At 36.2% G+C, this 17724-nt stretch overlaps 1 protein-coding gene across 5 annotated transcripts in view; it reads right to left on the bottom strand.

The window, feature by feature from the left end:
* Positions 1-17724, bottom strand: part of LOC110448910 (zinc finger protein GLIS3-like) — a 53412-nt gene that overhangs the window by 21086 nt on the left and 14602 nt on the right. For 3 of the 5 annotated variants that reach the window (XM_021495433.1, XM_021495441.1, XM_021495448.1), the window contains exon 2: positions 7415-7704. In XM_021495433.1, the coding sequence (XP_021351108.1) occupies positions 7415-7700 (286 nt within the window). In that variant the 5' untranslated portion in view covers positions 7701-7704. Of the gene's footprint in view, positions 1-7414; positions 7705-12204; positions 12270-12903; positions 13188-17724 lie in introns of those variants that run through there. The other 2 variants (XM_021495418.1, XM_021495426.1) reach the window with 2 other exon arrangements.

Here is a 17724-nt window from a genome sequence, read left to right as displayed (position 1 = left end):
GATCAAGCAGACAATCCGCAACCCTGCACAAACAACAACATGTGTGGTCCTATTGGGCTCCAATTAAGATAGAGCACTGCCAACCCTCACATTAGTATAAGGTACCAGTTTCAATGTATCTTGCTGTGTCTTCCATAAAAATAACCTAATTCAATGCCAAGAAAATTTATATAAGTCACTGTATGATCATATCCATGGGACGAAGAAAACCTAGAAAAGCAGTAACATGTTAAGGGCATTTATGGTAATTGGATCATGGCTTCGGCGGCTTGTTGTGTAAGAAATCTTGAATATTTTCTGGTACAAACCTCAGCTGCATATTAATATGTTTTAGGCAGGATATGGGAGTTGGACTGAATATGGCTACCCGTAAGATAAAATTGAAACGTATTATTACGATTTTATTGATAATTTTATCATTAAACATTTAATTACGGTGATTCAATGTCTTTATTTGTTTGTATTTTTTTAATATAAAGCAAATAAACTATGTTCATGTATCAAGTTTGATATTGATTTAACATTTCAATCTATTATACAATGTCGTTACCTAAAGTAGCTGATCTACTGGCAATATTAAGAAATGTCGCGTCTGATTGCAAAAGTCTGTTAAACGTTTACATTGAGTTAATCATCAATAGTTATACACAGAATCAATACAGGCATCTAATAGTTATTTCTCTCCGTCCTTTGTACGAAGACCATTGCCTCTGCTATAATTTGTTTTCAGACTCCTCAGCCTCCCGTTATTAAAATCTGATTGTGCTATCGATTTGTGCCCCATTGATCAAGCGGGGCCACTGACCCATGAAGCATTTACTCGTGTGATCTCAAAAGGTTCAATTTGATTAAATATCCCTAATTATAAGCTCAACCCAACAGGTAGTCAGTCTGTCAGAATCGGGCAGACATTGCAGACATGGGTGAAATGTCGTTGAGTTGTTTGCCTGTAGCGTATTTAGAATTGTTCTGTTACAGAGATAGCTATGAAGTGCATGATATGTTTACCTACACATCCTTATAAAGAACAACAAACGGCCTAATAAACGGACTACAATAACAATAAATAGATATTTAATTTATATTATTCATTTCGTTTTTATTGTGTTGATTTTATCAAAGAGTTCAAAATCTCACTCCAGAAATTTGCTAGAATCCCCTCCTCCTATGTCAAGTGTATATATAGTGTGTGACACTGTACCTATATCTATAGGCAGATAGTCACAGATACGGGAAAGGCAGGCCTAGACACGACATAAACACCTCGCAGAAATAAATTACATTTAAATAACATCAGCTGTTTACCACATGAAATTTAAACATTACACAATGTATAAACTTATCACCAAACAATAGATAAGTTTGAAGTTTATCGATTTTAAAGCTAAAAATATCGCCAATACCTGACTTGTATAAGGGGTAGAATGGTTGCCCCACTCTAGAAAACATTTCTGAAAAGCTTAAAATCCGCTTCATCTTGCTATGGGCAATAAGACTCTAAAATGGCTTAAATAAGTATGCTGTGTTGATTAGGCGACATCAGGGGCCTTTTCAATATTTGTCAGGATTCGTAACGTCCCACTATAAACCTGTCACACATATCTAGGATCTTGAACCCTTGCTTTTAATTCAAGATTTATGATGATCATGATTTTATTGTTGTTCCAGAAAGTGGTACAAGTTGTTCTAAATACAGGACTTGATGTCATACAAGATGTCAAAGACACATTTTTTTACTTATGTGTGTGTTGAAGTGAAAGCTAATATTTATCATTGAGAACAGAGTTTGAAAATTAACACATAGGTCAGAATCAAGGCATAAAAACAAATCTTTGGCCAAGGTAAGAAAAGAAACAGAGAAAAAGTCCATTGTGTTCCGATGCCTTTCACAGCTAGGCTTTAATGAAAGTAGAATGTACATTATATTTGAAAAGTATATAAAGCCAGACAAATCGTGCTATTCACGGCACGTATCGGCTAGTTAGCTTAACTTGTGCTTGTCCAAATTACATAAAAACATGATACCATTCGAAACAATACAAGTTTATACCCATTTCAATTTTGATTACAAAGATTCAGAAAAAATTCTCTGCCTTACTACAAAGTTGAGTCACAACTGTCTTTATAGCTAAAAATTTTCTGTCAAAAAGCAGAAAAGTTGACTTTTTCTATAAATGGTTTTTGAACATTTGCCAAACCATGTCAGGGAAAGTTGTTTCAATTTCAGTTCAGCTCTGCCTGTTCATTGTTCTCTGTCATTTTGATGAAAAGTCGAAACCATACCAGAACTATTTGATTCCTTTGAAACTTGAAGTTGTTCAAGTAATAATGTAAGTCTTATTTAAACAAATATTTTTCAGAGCGGGTCGGTTTTGTTTTGACAGCAACCTTTAACAGACCAAAAACAATACTGTTGACCTATTTTGCGGTGTCTTCAAGAAAAGTTCAGCAATTGAAATTTCGGAAAAGAATCCCAAGCACGTTTATTATTCCTTGTTAAGCATTTGAAGATTATTTCTGATTTTCTGTCACCCACACATCCAGCACAAACACATTCCTTAAGGCTACTGAAATGCGCCTGAGCCGTAAATCTTTGATAATACCAAGACTATCTAAGAAGAACCATTTTTTCTTGAAACAACAGTTTTCAAGAATTCCATTTCATAATTTTTTGTGGAGAATGTGGAAGATTAAGCAAATCAAAAGTTTCAATTTTAAATACCCCTAATCCCTATGGTGTCATTATTTTTTTCTTTAAATAGCAAAATTAAAGTCTCTTGGGGATATGTAGAACCAATACACAAACAGATCAAAAGTGGGGTGGCAAAAAACCTGTTACATGTACAGTTTGATCACCAAATGGGTACGTTTTTTCTGCGAGAGATTGGACAATGATAACAGGCTATGTTGACTGTTAATTCAGTAATACCACTGCTGGATCAATTGTATCCATTCTATTATTCTGTTTTATTGTCCAATCTGCATTTAAATCATTGTTTATATGCTTTATCTGGAGCACCGGCCCGTAAATAAAACATCAACTCTAGCTGTGCCGCGGTAACGAGGCCGCGATCAGGACTGCTTCCGATTGGAGCCCTGCTTTGCATGAACCAGTACACAGGGGGCATCTATTGGTCAAATATTTGAGCCATCCTTTTGATTACGTTTAAGTTTTTCTCTGACCTCCTTATTTCCTTTGTCATCCCTGATCATTATGATTACAGTTAGATTTTTCATATAAATCAGTATTTTCAGTCACGACATTTAAATCTGAGTCAGTTCAGAAAGCTTTGATCATGATCACATGCCTTTCATTAAGAGATAATAAAAGCTTTCTCGGAAGCAATTTTATTTATCATGATTTTATCCTTTTGTAGATAATCGGTATGACTAGGTTACTAGATAGATAAATTACAGGATGGTAACGTTAAATGAGATATCGCATGAAAACACGAAAACTTTCATGATCGTCCTACCTAGGAATATTTATTTCATTAAATTTTTATTGTTATTTTCTTAATCTGTATTTGTGATAATGAAATATCATCTATGATGTTACAGTATTACTTTAAACACATTTCTATAGATTCTTATCTTTCAAAGATGGTTTTAGGTCTTGCAGAAGAAAAATCAACTCATGATCAACTGTCACTTAAAAAATAATTCACTTCCTGAACCGATTATCAGAAAACAGCTGTCCAGTGAAATATTGCCCTTCTCAAGTAAAATCAATGATTGTTCCGCGACATACTTTCCCTTAAATTTTAACTGCCCGTTAAAATATTTGCGCTTCAATGATGAAATGTACAATCACACAGTGAAATATCCGTCCTTCAATGATGAAATTCACAATTTCACAGTGAAATATTTGCTCGATTACTGGTGAAATTTATAATCGTGTGGTGAAATATTCGCCCTTTGCCAGTAAAATCTATAAAAGCTCAATGTAAATGTTATCCTTCACAGCAGAAATGTTATATATTAAATTGTAGGTTGTGTATTAATCTTTGTTCTCGTAATGCAGTAAATGTGTGGCAGGCATTCTTTTATTGACGATTACTATAGGGCCTGAATTTGATTTACAATGTCAACCGATCCGATTTAACGGTGTCGGTAATCTGGACCAGTAAAACGGACATTTCATCGATATCCCACATCAAATTTCTAAATTTAATGCAACAAAATAATTTTCAATGACACAGTTACTGTGATATTGTCTGAATGGTATTGAAAATCCTTCACCTCTTATAAATATTCTCCATTACATTGAAAGACCGGTATTTAAAAACTAAGCTCTGTATAGGTCATGGCCAGATTTTTTTTTAAACCCCGATAAAAGTGTTGTATTTTATCAATTTAAGTGTTCATAATGTCCCTAAAATGTTTTAAAGAATTAATGTTCACCGAATGTACAGAACACAGTGCCTTTAAATATTGAATATGTTTCTAGTGTGACAATACGACGGATACATAAGTAATCTTCCTGAAGGCACCTATTGTGACATCATGACTCACAGAAAAATACAGTGATTCATCCTCGTGGTGTAGATCATCGAGGATCTCTGCAATAAATTTGAAGTCCGCAGACAATATTTACGACAGCGTACTGACATCAGAGAGAACTTGTCCCTTAAGAAACACTAATATTTAAAACAATCGTCTTTATTCCTATATAACAATGCCCTTTTTTCTAAACTGTTTTTGTTATTTTTTCTTTCCCAACTATTAAAATGGTACAAAATTTCAAGCAAAAAAAATAATTAAAAAAATTGTTGTCACTTAAGATTTATTCCAACAGAATTATTTAACAAGCTTTGAATACTTTTAAATCTATTGAAACGAATCTTATACATCGTTAATTTTTTCATGTATTTTTAAATTATCCAAATTGTTGGTTTTTATTCCGATTACATTTTCGACATGCTTGTTCTTTCATACAAATGTGACTCTTTACAAAATCTGATAAAAGTATTATGGCTATTTCATGTCTAACATTGGTCTTTCGTGAAAAAAATGTAAACTTTTTTAACATTTTATTATTTGAATAAGCATGGAATTGAAATACACATAACATTTTTATTTTATTTTGACAAGATTATCAAGTAGGAAAAGTTTGCGATGAAAAATCTTATTTGTGGCTTAATATGGCTTAAAGATGCATAAATTCAACATTCTGTTCGGAATCTGTTCAGGAGAAATACCTTCATACACCAATTATATCTCAAATGGAAGATTTTGTTTCAGTTAAGATTTACTTAATGTCTCATTAAACTTTTAAATGATCAGGAATGTTTCCGTTGACATATCTAAAATTTGATTAGTTTGACAAAAACAACGCAAGTGAAAATAATAAAATTAATAATGTTTGAGTAAAATGATTGGCATTGTACCCAGTTTCAAGCTACGGTATATATACCTGCCTTAAGAAAATGTTTCGAAATATCAGATTTGTCATGCTTTACAAATCCACGCAATAACTTCAGAAGAAATAGGTAGGAGTTCAATTTCAAAAGAAACACATTTTTTTTCTGTAAAAATGTACTTTAAATCTCATTTAACTTACAAATGATCGTGGTTGTTGCCCAAGTGCTAATGTATTTGATGGCTTTAAGTTACAGTCTGGCGTCAGACAGCATCGAACTATCTACCTGATTCGATGAACTGAAGGTTTTTAAAATATTATTTTTTACTTAGCATAATATTTTCTACAAAATGTTTTCCATTTAGAGTACCGTAGTCGTGTGCGTTTCTTTGTTGGCGAGGGAGTGATACGCTATAAGCAGAGATACACACGCCTACAAACGTATATACTCTACAACGAACCACTTCCCATATTGACATCCCTGACACATAATCAATATACTAATTAGCGGGCTACTTTTTTCTTTCACACCTTCACATCGAGGGACCGGCGAAAGCTCCTTCGAAGCGGCGAAATCGCTTTCCATCTTCACACTTTTTTCTATCGACTTTGCCTGTACCTCAATGTGTCAAATCGTACCATCTACATCTAAGGGTAAAACGAGGCCCAGACCAAAAAAATGGGTCTTCTACAGAGCGTAGGTGGAGAACATGTCGATAAAAAAATCTTTTATCAATAAAATCAAAAAGTTTCTTTCTTCTCAGACAATTAAATCTGCTGATAGTGCACTATCTCAGGAAAGAACAAATCCATTAGGTTTGCTTTGAGTTTCTCCGTAGAGATCAAAGAAAGTGATCTAACATCTGTCAGTCATTGGTAGCTATTATAGATTACAAACTGATCTTTGACCTTTATTGTAACCTTTGACCTGAACTGAAGCAACAATTGATTATTTCCTATTACGCATGAACAAGGACATTTCAATAGTTTGGCAAAAAGGAGCCAAAAGGATGTGATGAACCACAGTTTTAGAAGATGACTCTAGCTTTAGGTGTTGAAGAGGATAAGGTTTTCACTTTAATCCGCATACATACACTGCCAGAGTAAGGGAACCAGACGGACAATCCGAATGACCTTTGACACAAGCAGAAGCCGTAAGAAGATGAAGGGACATCATCTTATTTCACCTTGTTTTGTGTTTTTCTGATCAGCATTATCCCTTCTTATCAAACGATCAATTATTTATCCGGACATGTCTGATAAATCAGCGACATCTTTACGAAGTATCTGTGGAACAGCGGCAGCGACTGGGCACCGGCCGGCTATGTTAAATATTTCATCCTCGCCCCATTGATTAATCGTTGTACCAGGCTCCTCATTCTCATGCATTTGTATTTTGTATCGTATTTCATTAAGTCATCAAAGTTTAGCCAGAACCTCGGAGTGTGTCTGCAGTTCAATTGTCCAAGTCAACCGTTTTACATTAAATTCCAATGAAATTTTTACGTTCTCCTTTTCACAATGAGACTTGTCTCCGCTAATTGGGTTATTGATTTCCACTTGAATTATGGAGAGGAGAAAACTCAAACAAATGAAAGCGAATGTCGTACTCTGACCAAGTCCTTATCATACACTCCTAACAGCACTGCCATAATCAATGACAGTGCAACCAGGTCAAGATTTACACAAAATTAATGTCTATTACTAACAAATATTTAGACTTTATGAATATGAGGGCTTTTTTGTTAAATTATCAATATAATAAATCAAATACATAATTTTTTATGTAATTTGTTTTTCTTTTATCACATAGAAAAAAGTTGTTTAAACCGATTCAATAAGATTCATCAGTTTGGAAATATGTATTATCAAAGTTTTACTTTCTACACAAACAATGTACGTATCATTAAAAGTGTTGCAACGATTCAAGACCTTGTTTTTCATCATCTAGACCTTACTAAGCATCTAATTTTAAACATATCTTAAGTATATTTTGATGAGAAGCTTTACCATTATTGACAAGAGCTACTACAAGCAGTGACTGAGACGTACCAGATTTGATATGGCGGGTTTGGAAGAAGCTGTTGGCTTGGTGATGTCCCATGCCCCGGGGCGTAGTTCCATTCTGTGAGGGTTTGCCTTGATTTACCACACTACGGGTCGTGGACAGGGCTGGTAACTGAATGTTCGTCTTGTCCTGCCCAAGGGGAGGAATGGGTGTAGTGCCACATGATGGTGGCACGGGGGTGTCGGGCTGTATTCGTAATGCGGGTATACTATTTCCACTTCCCTTCATTGTACCACCATTCTGACTACAACTAGAGTTGAGCCCATTCATTTTTCTGAAAAATAGAAACAATAACAGCATATAATAAAATCTAAAAAAAATAAAAAAATGAATAATAATATTCATCTTAAAATCAGTGGTAACATATGAAGCTACAAGGAATTGTAAAAGTCACCAAGTTCATGTTAAGACAAAATTAAATATGAAATTATCTGGAATTATTGAAGTGCATCAATTTGTGCTTGATTTGATAAGTCAACAGACCGGAGAAAATTTTGGAAACAAACAGACAAGGGCAGGGGGTAATATATATTAGCCTAAATACCAGTGTCTATTTTTTTTTCTAACCCATTTCGATGAGCAAAACATCAGAGCTTCTGCTGGTTAATAAGACATTAGAATGGTCCACGGTCAGGTCTCCGATCAAATTACCCAGGAAGGACTTCGTGTCTACCCCAAACAATTAAGTTATGTATTTTTTTATTTTGTACCAGACAAGGACTTTGCCAGAGCTGGCAGAGTCCGAAATAACAAAACTTGAATAGCCCTATGTCATCTTCTACTGTCAGGTACTTGTGTAGTATTTGCACGGTTTGTGTACAGGATTGCTACGGTTGTTTAACTCCCCCGACTAACATATTTCAAATTTTCCTATATGTGAATGGCTTTACTAAAGCCGTTTAACCTCCCCACCTTCATTTTTTAATCCAGTTTGACCTTAAAGATTTCTTCAGTGGTTTTTTATTATTATTATTATTTTAATTCTTCAATTCTTCCAGAGGAGAGGGCTGTTTTAGGCTTTGATTGTTGTCCAATTCCTTTTGTATGTAAGACCTATACAATAAAATATTCTAAAACGAAAAATTCTTGCAGAAAAACTTATCTCAAAATACTTGGGACTTTAAATTGTCAATTAGCCCGTTTTTTTCCTTAAATATTTTTTATTCATTTCTTTTATATATTTTCAATTGACATTTCAAGTAGATTTATATTTTTCTTTATGTAGCATTTCTCAATGGCTTTTCTTTATCCAAGTAAATGTTTTGAAATAAACATGAAAAAACATTTGAAGAAAAAAAAGAAGAAAAATGTCTACCAATGAAAATACTGAATATAAAGGAGGAACACATCCTATCACTAAATGACGACAATTTCTGCATTAATGAAACTTTTAAATGCAAGAAAATGGTTATTTGGTTGTGCGATATTAATCAAATCAATGTAATCTGATTACGTATAATCCACAGCTTTTCAGGACTAGAATTCATAGTCAATTTTGGACAGTCACATTGAAATCGCGCTCTGACATATTGCAGTGTTCAAAAGAAGTGGTGCCGAAGCATTGACGTCATACATACGAACGCTGTGTAAGGTGTGTCTTTGTAAAAATGTAGACCTAGGTGAAAACCGATTTTTTATTTTAGATTTAATGTATGTAACTCGTCGTAAAAACTCAACCATGTGTGAAGATAGGTAAGATCAACAAGCCGAGTAAACAACACACCCCTGTACATGTCCAATAAACGGGGGTTGTAATCCGATAGAAAGATCCAACATCGAACCGAAAGAGTTCGTCTGATCCATGATCACGATCATGATTAAAACAGGGTAGCCAAACTGGTCTTTATCTACCATTTTAAAATCATTTCTGAATTATTGAACTCCAAATTATTGAGTGCCACAATATCAAGTGATTTTTTCTTAGTTAACACTTATTTACAGATTGATTTAAGAGAAAACGATTTCTTTTTGTACATTAAGTTTGAATGAAATGTTGTGTATGTGATGAAGTGGAATGTAACTAAGGTGAGTCATTACCACAGGTGTAAAAGATGTAAAACAGGTGTCACACACACAGATGTTGATTGTATCTTTGTGTCACAAACAAATGTGTATACATCATAAACACCAATGTACCACAAACACAGGTGTAACACACACACCACAGTGAATATACACGGGGGTAACACACACACCAAAGTGAATATACACAGGTGTATCACACACACCAGAGTATATATACACGGGTGTAACCCACACACCAGAGTGAATATACACAGGTGTAACACAAACACCAGAGTAAATATACACGGGTGTAACACACACACCAGAGTAAATATACACGGGTGTAACACACACACCAGAGTGAATATACACAGGTGTAACACACACACCAGAGTGAATACAAACGACTGTAACATAAACACCAGAGTGAATACACACGGGTGAAACACAAACACCAGAGTGAATATACATGGGTGTAACACAAACACAGGAGTAAATATACACAGGTGTAACACAAACACCAGAGTAAATATACACGGGTGTAAAACAAACACCAGAGTGAATACACACCGGTATAACACAAACACCAGAGTGAATATACACAGGTGTAACACACACACCAGAGTGAATATACATGACTGTAACACACACACCAGAGTGAATATACACAACTGTAACACAAACACCAGAGTGAATATACACGGGTGTAACAAAAACACAGGTGTGAATATACACAAGCGTAACACAAACACCAGAGTGAATATACACAGGTGTAACACACACACCAGAATGAATATACACAAGCGTAACACAAACACCAGAGTGAATACTCACAAGTGTTACACAAACACAGGTGTAACACACACACCAGAGTGAATACACATGGGTGTAACACACATACCAGAATGAATACACATGGGTGTAACGGAACACACACATCAGAGTTAATACACACGGGTGTAACACACACATCAGAGTTAATACACACGGGTGTAACAAAAACACAGGAGTGAATATACACAAGCGTAACACAAACACCAGAGTGAATACTCACGAGTGTTACACAAACACAGGTGTAACACACACATCAGAGTTAATACACACGGGTGTAACAAAAACACAGGAGTGAATATACACAAGTGTAACACAAACACCAGAGTGAATACACACGGGTGTAACACACACATCAGAGTTAATACACACGGGTGTAACAAAAACACAGGAGTGAATATACTCAAGCGTAACACAAACACCAGAGTGAATACTCACAAGTGTTACACAAACACAGGTGTAACACACACACCAGAGTGAATACACACGGGTGTAACACACACATCAGAGTTAATACACAGGGGTGTAACACAAACACAGAAGTGAATACACACAGGTGTAACACACACACCAGAGTGAATATACACAGGTGTAACACAAACACAGGTGTAACACTAACACAGGTGTAACACAAAGAGTGAATACACACTGGTATAACACACACACCAGAGTGAATATACACAGGTGTAACACACACACAGGTGTAACACACACCAGAGTGAATACACATGGGTGTAACACACACATCAGAGTTAATACACAGGGGTGTAACACAAACACAGGAGTGAATATAAACAGGTGTAACACACACACCATAGTGAATACACACGGGGGTAACACACACATCAGAGTTAATAAACAGGGGTGTAACACAAACACAGAAGGGAATACACACAGGGGTAACACACACACCAGAATGAATATACACAAGCGTAACACAAACATCAGAGTGAATACTCACAAGTGTTACAGAAACACAGGTGTAACACACACACCAGAGTGAATATACACAGGTGTAACATACACACCAGAGTGAATATACACGAGTGTAACACAAACACAACAGTGAATATACATAGGTGTAATAACAAACACAGGTGTAGCACACACACAGGTGTAACACAAAGAGTGAATACACACGGGTGCTACACACACACCAGAGTGAATACACATGGGTGTAACACACACACCAGAGTGAATATACACAGGTGTAACATAAACACCAGAGTGAATACACACGGGTGTAACACAAACACAGGTGTAACACACACACCAGAGTGAATACACACGGGTGCAACACAAACACCAGAGTGAATACACATGGGTGTAACACAAACACAGGTGTAACACACACACCAGAGTGAATACACACAGGTGTAACACACACACCAGAGTGAATATACAACGGTGTAACACACACCAGAATGAATATACACGAGTGTAACACAAACACTAGAGTGAATATACACGAGTGTAACACAAACACAGGAGTGAATACACACGGGTATAACACACACACCAGAGTGAATACACACAGGTGTAATACACAAACACAGGAGTGAATATACACGGGTGTAAAACACACACCAGAGTGAATACACACGAGTGTAACACAAACACTAGATTGAGGAAACACATGTGTTGCACACACTTGTTGTGGTTTCATGACCACAGCACACTAGGTTCAATTGGTAGAGCGTCTGTCTAGAGTACAGAGGTCCTTGGTTCAAATTGCAGTCTGGCAGTGCAGTTTTTCTATCCTAACACAGTGGTGCCTGTGACCAACCCTTGTTTCAAGCACTGGGTGTATGCATGCATGGCACGGGGGATAACTGAATATTGGTTGTTAATGGTGTTGTAATCGGGGGTCACAGAAGACCTAACAGATATGTGCAGCATTATATTGCAGCAATATTTCAGCAGTGAATTTGGTACGTACAACATCTGGTAGCTAAAAATGGTAGAGCTTCTCTCTAGAGATTGGAAGTCTGGGTTCAAATTCCGGTCCGGTCATGCCTTTTTTCCTCTCCTGATACACACACAATACTTAATTATATAACCTCAACCTAAACCAAAACATTCACACACACATGTAAATGAATCACAGCTCAATCATCACGGCATACCATACACTTACACACCGTTAGTATATAACCTCCACCTAAACTGTTACATTTTGACGGGGTGTTGAAAAGTGTAATATTCAAGTTTGAATTGAAGCCGAGTATAAATAACTGGTAAAAAAAACATTCATTTCATACATTTTTGTCAACAAGGAAAATAAATTATTACAATTAACATTTAAACCATTGTCCAGATTTCAAACTATAAATTCACTGCAGTCAAAAGCTAAAAGAAGAATCTAACATGCCATGAAAATTAATCCTTAAAAAAATATGCCTTCACTTATTAACTGATTTAGATAATATACACAACTGTATAATATCAAATAACATTGAAAAGAAAATAGGAAATTCCCAACTTGAAATGAAAGAAGATACCGTTTACGAAATAAAAATAACAATTAATAAAATCTCCTTGAGCGGCCGCCGTTAGATCCGCACAATAAATGTCCTGTAGCCTGAGTATTGTTGCTGTATTGGGTGAGTAAATCCGGGGAACGGGGATAGCTACTTACACCACAGAAGTAGAGGGCCGATCATCCATTTTAATCCAATAAACACATTTAAATCAGGAATTCCAACACTCTTGTATTTCATACTCTTGCGAAATTAATACTCCGGTTGTACTACACTGTCACACCACCTGTTAACAGGCATTGGGTTATCTAAGGAAACTTTCCCTTTATCCAGAATAACCATATTTGTCACAGCCAAACTGTGGACCTGCACACCTTCTCGATCACGACATAGAACTACCGATACATGTAAACGTGAACAAACCCTCGCAATCCCGATCGAGCCCACTCGAGAGCACACAATCGCTTTGTTTTTTAATCAACCCGACAAAGGACTTCTCACAACACAAACACCTAAATCTTGGCAATAATATCAAGATAAGAATGGTCATGTGACCCATCAATATGAAAATGATTTTGGCCAATTTGACCCATATAAATCATGTGTCTCGCTGGCTTTATACCTACTGACATAAACAGGGCTGATAAGGCAATTGTCATATAGCTGTTTCGGTTGGACGCCCCTATCTCGACTACAAATATCAAACTTAAGACTAGATCTGACCCAAAACCGATATGTCACCGTTACAAGAGATTCTCATCGCAATATTAGATTGTAATATAATTTTATTCCAGTCAAAAGCCCTGGCATGCCGTTGGCATAAGTTCCTCGTATAGGGCAGCACAATAATTGTCTGTACTTTTCATAAGAGTGGCACACTTCATCTTGTGATATTAAGATATTATAATGATGTTCACGACCCAATGAACCACCCAAACAACCAGAAAAACAGGGACGTGTAATCATTTATGATCTCATCGATAAGTCCACGTCCGTGAAATTTGTTGATCCGTTGATAATTGTTGTGTTCTTTTTGATATATGAATATATGGAATTGTTAAATATTAATTAATTCATATTGAATATGTCTGACTCATCGCAGTGAGTGCCTTTAGTGAACAACATTGACACTCACCCACACTTAATGTGCTCACCATTGACACTCACCCACACTTGATGTGCTTGCTCACCATTGACACTCATCCACCCTTAATGTGCTCACCATTGACACTCACCCACCCTTAATGTGCTCACCATTGACACTTGATCGCCCATGGCTGTTTGTGTTTAGTGTGCACCATTGCGTCATGCCCATATTCAGTGAAAACCAATGACACTTTTGCCCACACTCAGTGTGTTCAGTGTAGACAACTGACACTTTTGCCCACACTCAGTGTGTTCAGTGTAGACCATTGACACTTTCACCCACACTCAGTGTGTTCAGTGTAGACCATTGACACTTTTGCCCACACTCAGTGTGTTCAGTGTAGACAACTGACACTTTTGCCCACGCTCAGTGTTCAGTGTAAACCACTGACACTTTTGCCCAAACTCAGTGTGTTCAATGTAAACCATTGACACTTTCACCCACACTCACTGTGTTCAGTGTAAACCAGTGACACTTTTGCCCACACTCGGTGTGTTCAGTGTAAACCATTGACACTTTCACCCACACTCAGTGTGTTCAGTANGCTCACCATTGACACTTGATCGCCCATGGCTGTTTGTGTTTAGTGTACACCATTGCGTCTTGCCCATATTTAGTGTAAACCAATGACACTTTTGCCCACACTCAGTGTTCAGTGTAAACCATTGACACTTTCACCCACACTAAGTGTGTTCAGTGTAGACCAGTGACACTTTTGCCCACACTCAGTGTGTCCAGGGTAGACCAGTGACACCACTTATCCACTGTTGTATGTTGGTTTAAATATTCCATTCTTAACACATTTCAAAAAGCATCTTTCTAGAAAGTGATATATTGCTTGTGTCAATAAATTTCTGCATCAATCCATACAATTTAATTTAAAATTATGGTTTTCCTTAATTTAAGTAAAAACTGCTCAATTTCCAAGTTATCTGCACAGGGAAGAAAAGTACTGCCTACTTTAAGTCATACATTATATTTTTAATTCTGCTTCATCATATCGATAAAAAGACTATTGGGTTACCTATGTGTCCTTGGTGCTCACGTCTCCCAGATATCTAAAATAGTGTGTCCACTAGGTATCGGTGCAATGATTTCTGTACACATCCATAAAAAAAATTGATAAACTGAATGAAATTAAGATTTCTGGACATTTTACGAAGTCTTAAAGAGTTTTGCATGACATGTCTAAAACACATAAAATCTGACACAAGCTATCACCTGTTTGTATTAGTGTAGATGTACAGCCGAAGCAAACATTCGAATGATGCAGAGTAGTTACAGCGTAAGTAACGAAATTGAGTCCATAAACAAAAAAATAATTAATGAGAAGTTTCATAATTGTATACGCAGAAATAACTACTTCGTGCATGCAATATTGTATTGATATCGGTATAGATACAAAAAACTTTCAATTACTTTTACAAAATCAGAAATTGTGACAATAATTTATCGCAACAAATAGTCGATCACCAGTTCCTATAACTGTAAGTTGCATGCAAAATGGCCGTCACACGCGGCACTATTCAGCATGCACCCAAACCTACCAATCCAACACTGAGTACATCATCACCTTAAGCCTGATTCATTCACCATCTAATAAAGAAGAAACTTGTTTGTTGGTCATTATAGGTTAATTATCACACCCAATTTCCCCAAATGGGCTGCATCTTTCATTGATACGGACCGTTCCATGATGAGCGGGAGGGGTCAGGTACGGAGGACCATCCTTTGTATGATTCCCACTCATTAATTAGAGAAGGTCTACTAATTGACTGACCACATGCAGGGACAAAGTGAACCCATCAGGTACAAACTGGTTAGTATCGTACGGTACTGTTTGAAGGTCAATAGCGTACGTGTTCCACTGTATATAACGCTATGTACACAGAACCTGTCTAATCTGGAGACCTATAAATTACAGACTGTGAAATGTTGTATTTATGTTGTTTCACTTATGTCCAGCACAGGTTTAATCTTCAGTCCCTATTTCTATAAATCCAGGATAAATCTAAAATAACGTTTAATTAGAAATTACATTTTTTTTTGAAAACTGAAAATTTAACCTTCTTCAACAATATACATGACAACAAAACAATCTCACATTGGTAAACAGCTAGGTGTGGAATCGAAACAAAAAAAATACCGTAATTAATCTCCGTAATTCTTTAGGGATTAGCTATGCTGCTGATAAAAGTTAGTGCCGTAGGATGACGTCAGTATCTGCGATGTTTACGTGGGACAAATATTTAAATCTCTACCACCATTATGTACATTCGTCCAAGTATAATTATATTACAATTTTCCCTTTAATATTACACTATATCTCCGTCGACAATCCGTGTTTAAATTACCTTATATCTGAGTCAACAAATCGTGTTTATATTACACTATCTTGGCCAACAAATCAAGTTTATAACAAGGGCCAAAAGTGACGTGAGTTTTGTCACGAGTATGATTGGCCACAAATATGTTGCACTCATTCAACTTAAAAGATTTCCATTTGGAAAGATAAATCTTTTAAACTGTCAAATCATTGAATAATTACGGTATCTGTTTATTGTTAAGCAATCTTTATCCTTGGCCTCCTGAGCTTAACACAAATTTAGAAAAAGGCCATACCAAATTGAAAAAGGTTCTCATTTAACGCATTCAGCCCTGAAGACACATTTGAACTCTTCCAAATCAATGGTTGGAATGGTTCATTATGAAATATCAGGGGTGGATGAGTTAAATCAACATGGTACATAAAACATGTTTCCTACAAATTCTTTTCATGTATCAGTTTTAAACCAATGTCTGACAAAAAAATATTATTTTCTTTTACCGTAAATATAAACGTCTGTCTACCCTAGCTTTAAGCAAGCAATATTTAGAAACACCAGCCAGTACAATAGCCCCTTCTCTTCCCTGGAACTCGAACTATGCCAACTAATCTCTCTTACAGACCTGTGGATCGATAAATCGCCAACTTCCAACAAGTTGCGTTGAAATAGCTCTGATCTCTCGATGATCATATTGGATATATAAGTAAATGTGTTTTGAGGGTCATCTAACTTGAAGTAGCTGTTAATTTTCGATACCCAGTCAATATTGTTCAAATTTATATACCCTGTAGCAGAGGTGTTACGTGTGGGGTGAGGATAGGGGAAATCTAGTCTCGGAACACAACAGCTCTCGGGGCGACGTTTTTGGATTGAAGCCATGTGTATTGGCTTCAGAAAATAACAAAACTTTTATAAAAAAAAATCCAGACCCTTTTTTTTTCTTTTTTTCTCTCTGATATATAATATTGCAAGCAAATATTACAGAATTTTTCTTCTCCAAATATTTGTGCCGTATAGAAGGGAAATGAAGNTCTGTCTACCCTGACTTTAAGCGAGCAATATTTAGAAACACCAGCCAGTACAATAGTCCCTTCTCTTCCCTGGAACTCGAACTATGCCAACTAATCTCTCTTACAGACCCGTGGATCGATAAATTGCCAACTTCCAACAAGTTGCGTTGAAATAGCTCTGATCTCTCGATGATCATATTGGATATATAAGTAAATGTGTTTTGAGGGTCATCTAACTTGAAGTAGCTGTTAATTTTCGATACCCAGTCAATATTGTTCAAATTTATATACCCTGTAGCAGAGGTGTTGCGTGTGGGGTGAGGATAGGGGAAATCTAGTCTCGGAACACAACAGCTCTCGGGACAACGTTTTTGGATTGACGCCATGTGTATTGGCTTCAGAAAATAACAAAACTTTTATAAAAAAAATCCAGACCCTTTTTTTTTCTTTTTTTTCTCTCTGATATATAATATTGCAAGACAAATATTACAGAAT

The sequence above is a fragment of the Mizuhopecten yessoensis genome, unplaced genomic scaffold, assembly GCF_002113885.1.
Source record: "Mizuhopecten yessoensis strain PY_sf001 unplaced genomic scaffold, ASM211388v2 scaffold431, whole genome shotgun sequence".
Taxonomy (NCBI): Eukaryota; Metazoa; Mollusca; class Bivalvia; order Pectinida; family Pectinidae; genus Mizuhopecten; species Mizuhopecten yessoensis.
Note: the sequence above shows the minus strand (reverse complement) of the source record. Positions and strands in the feature narration are given on the sequence as shown.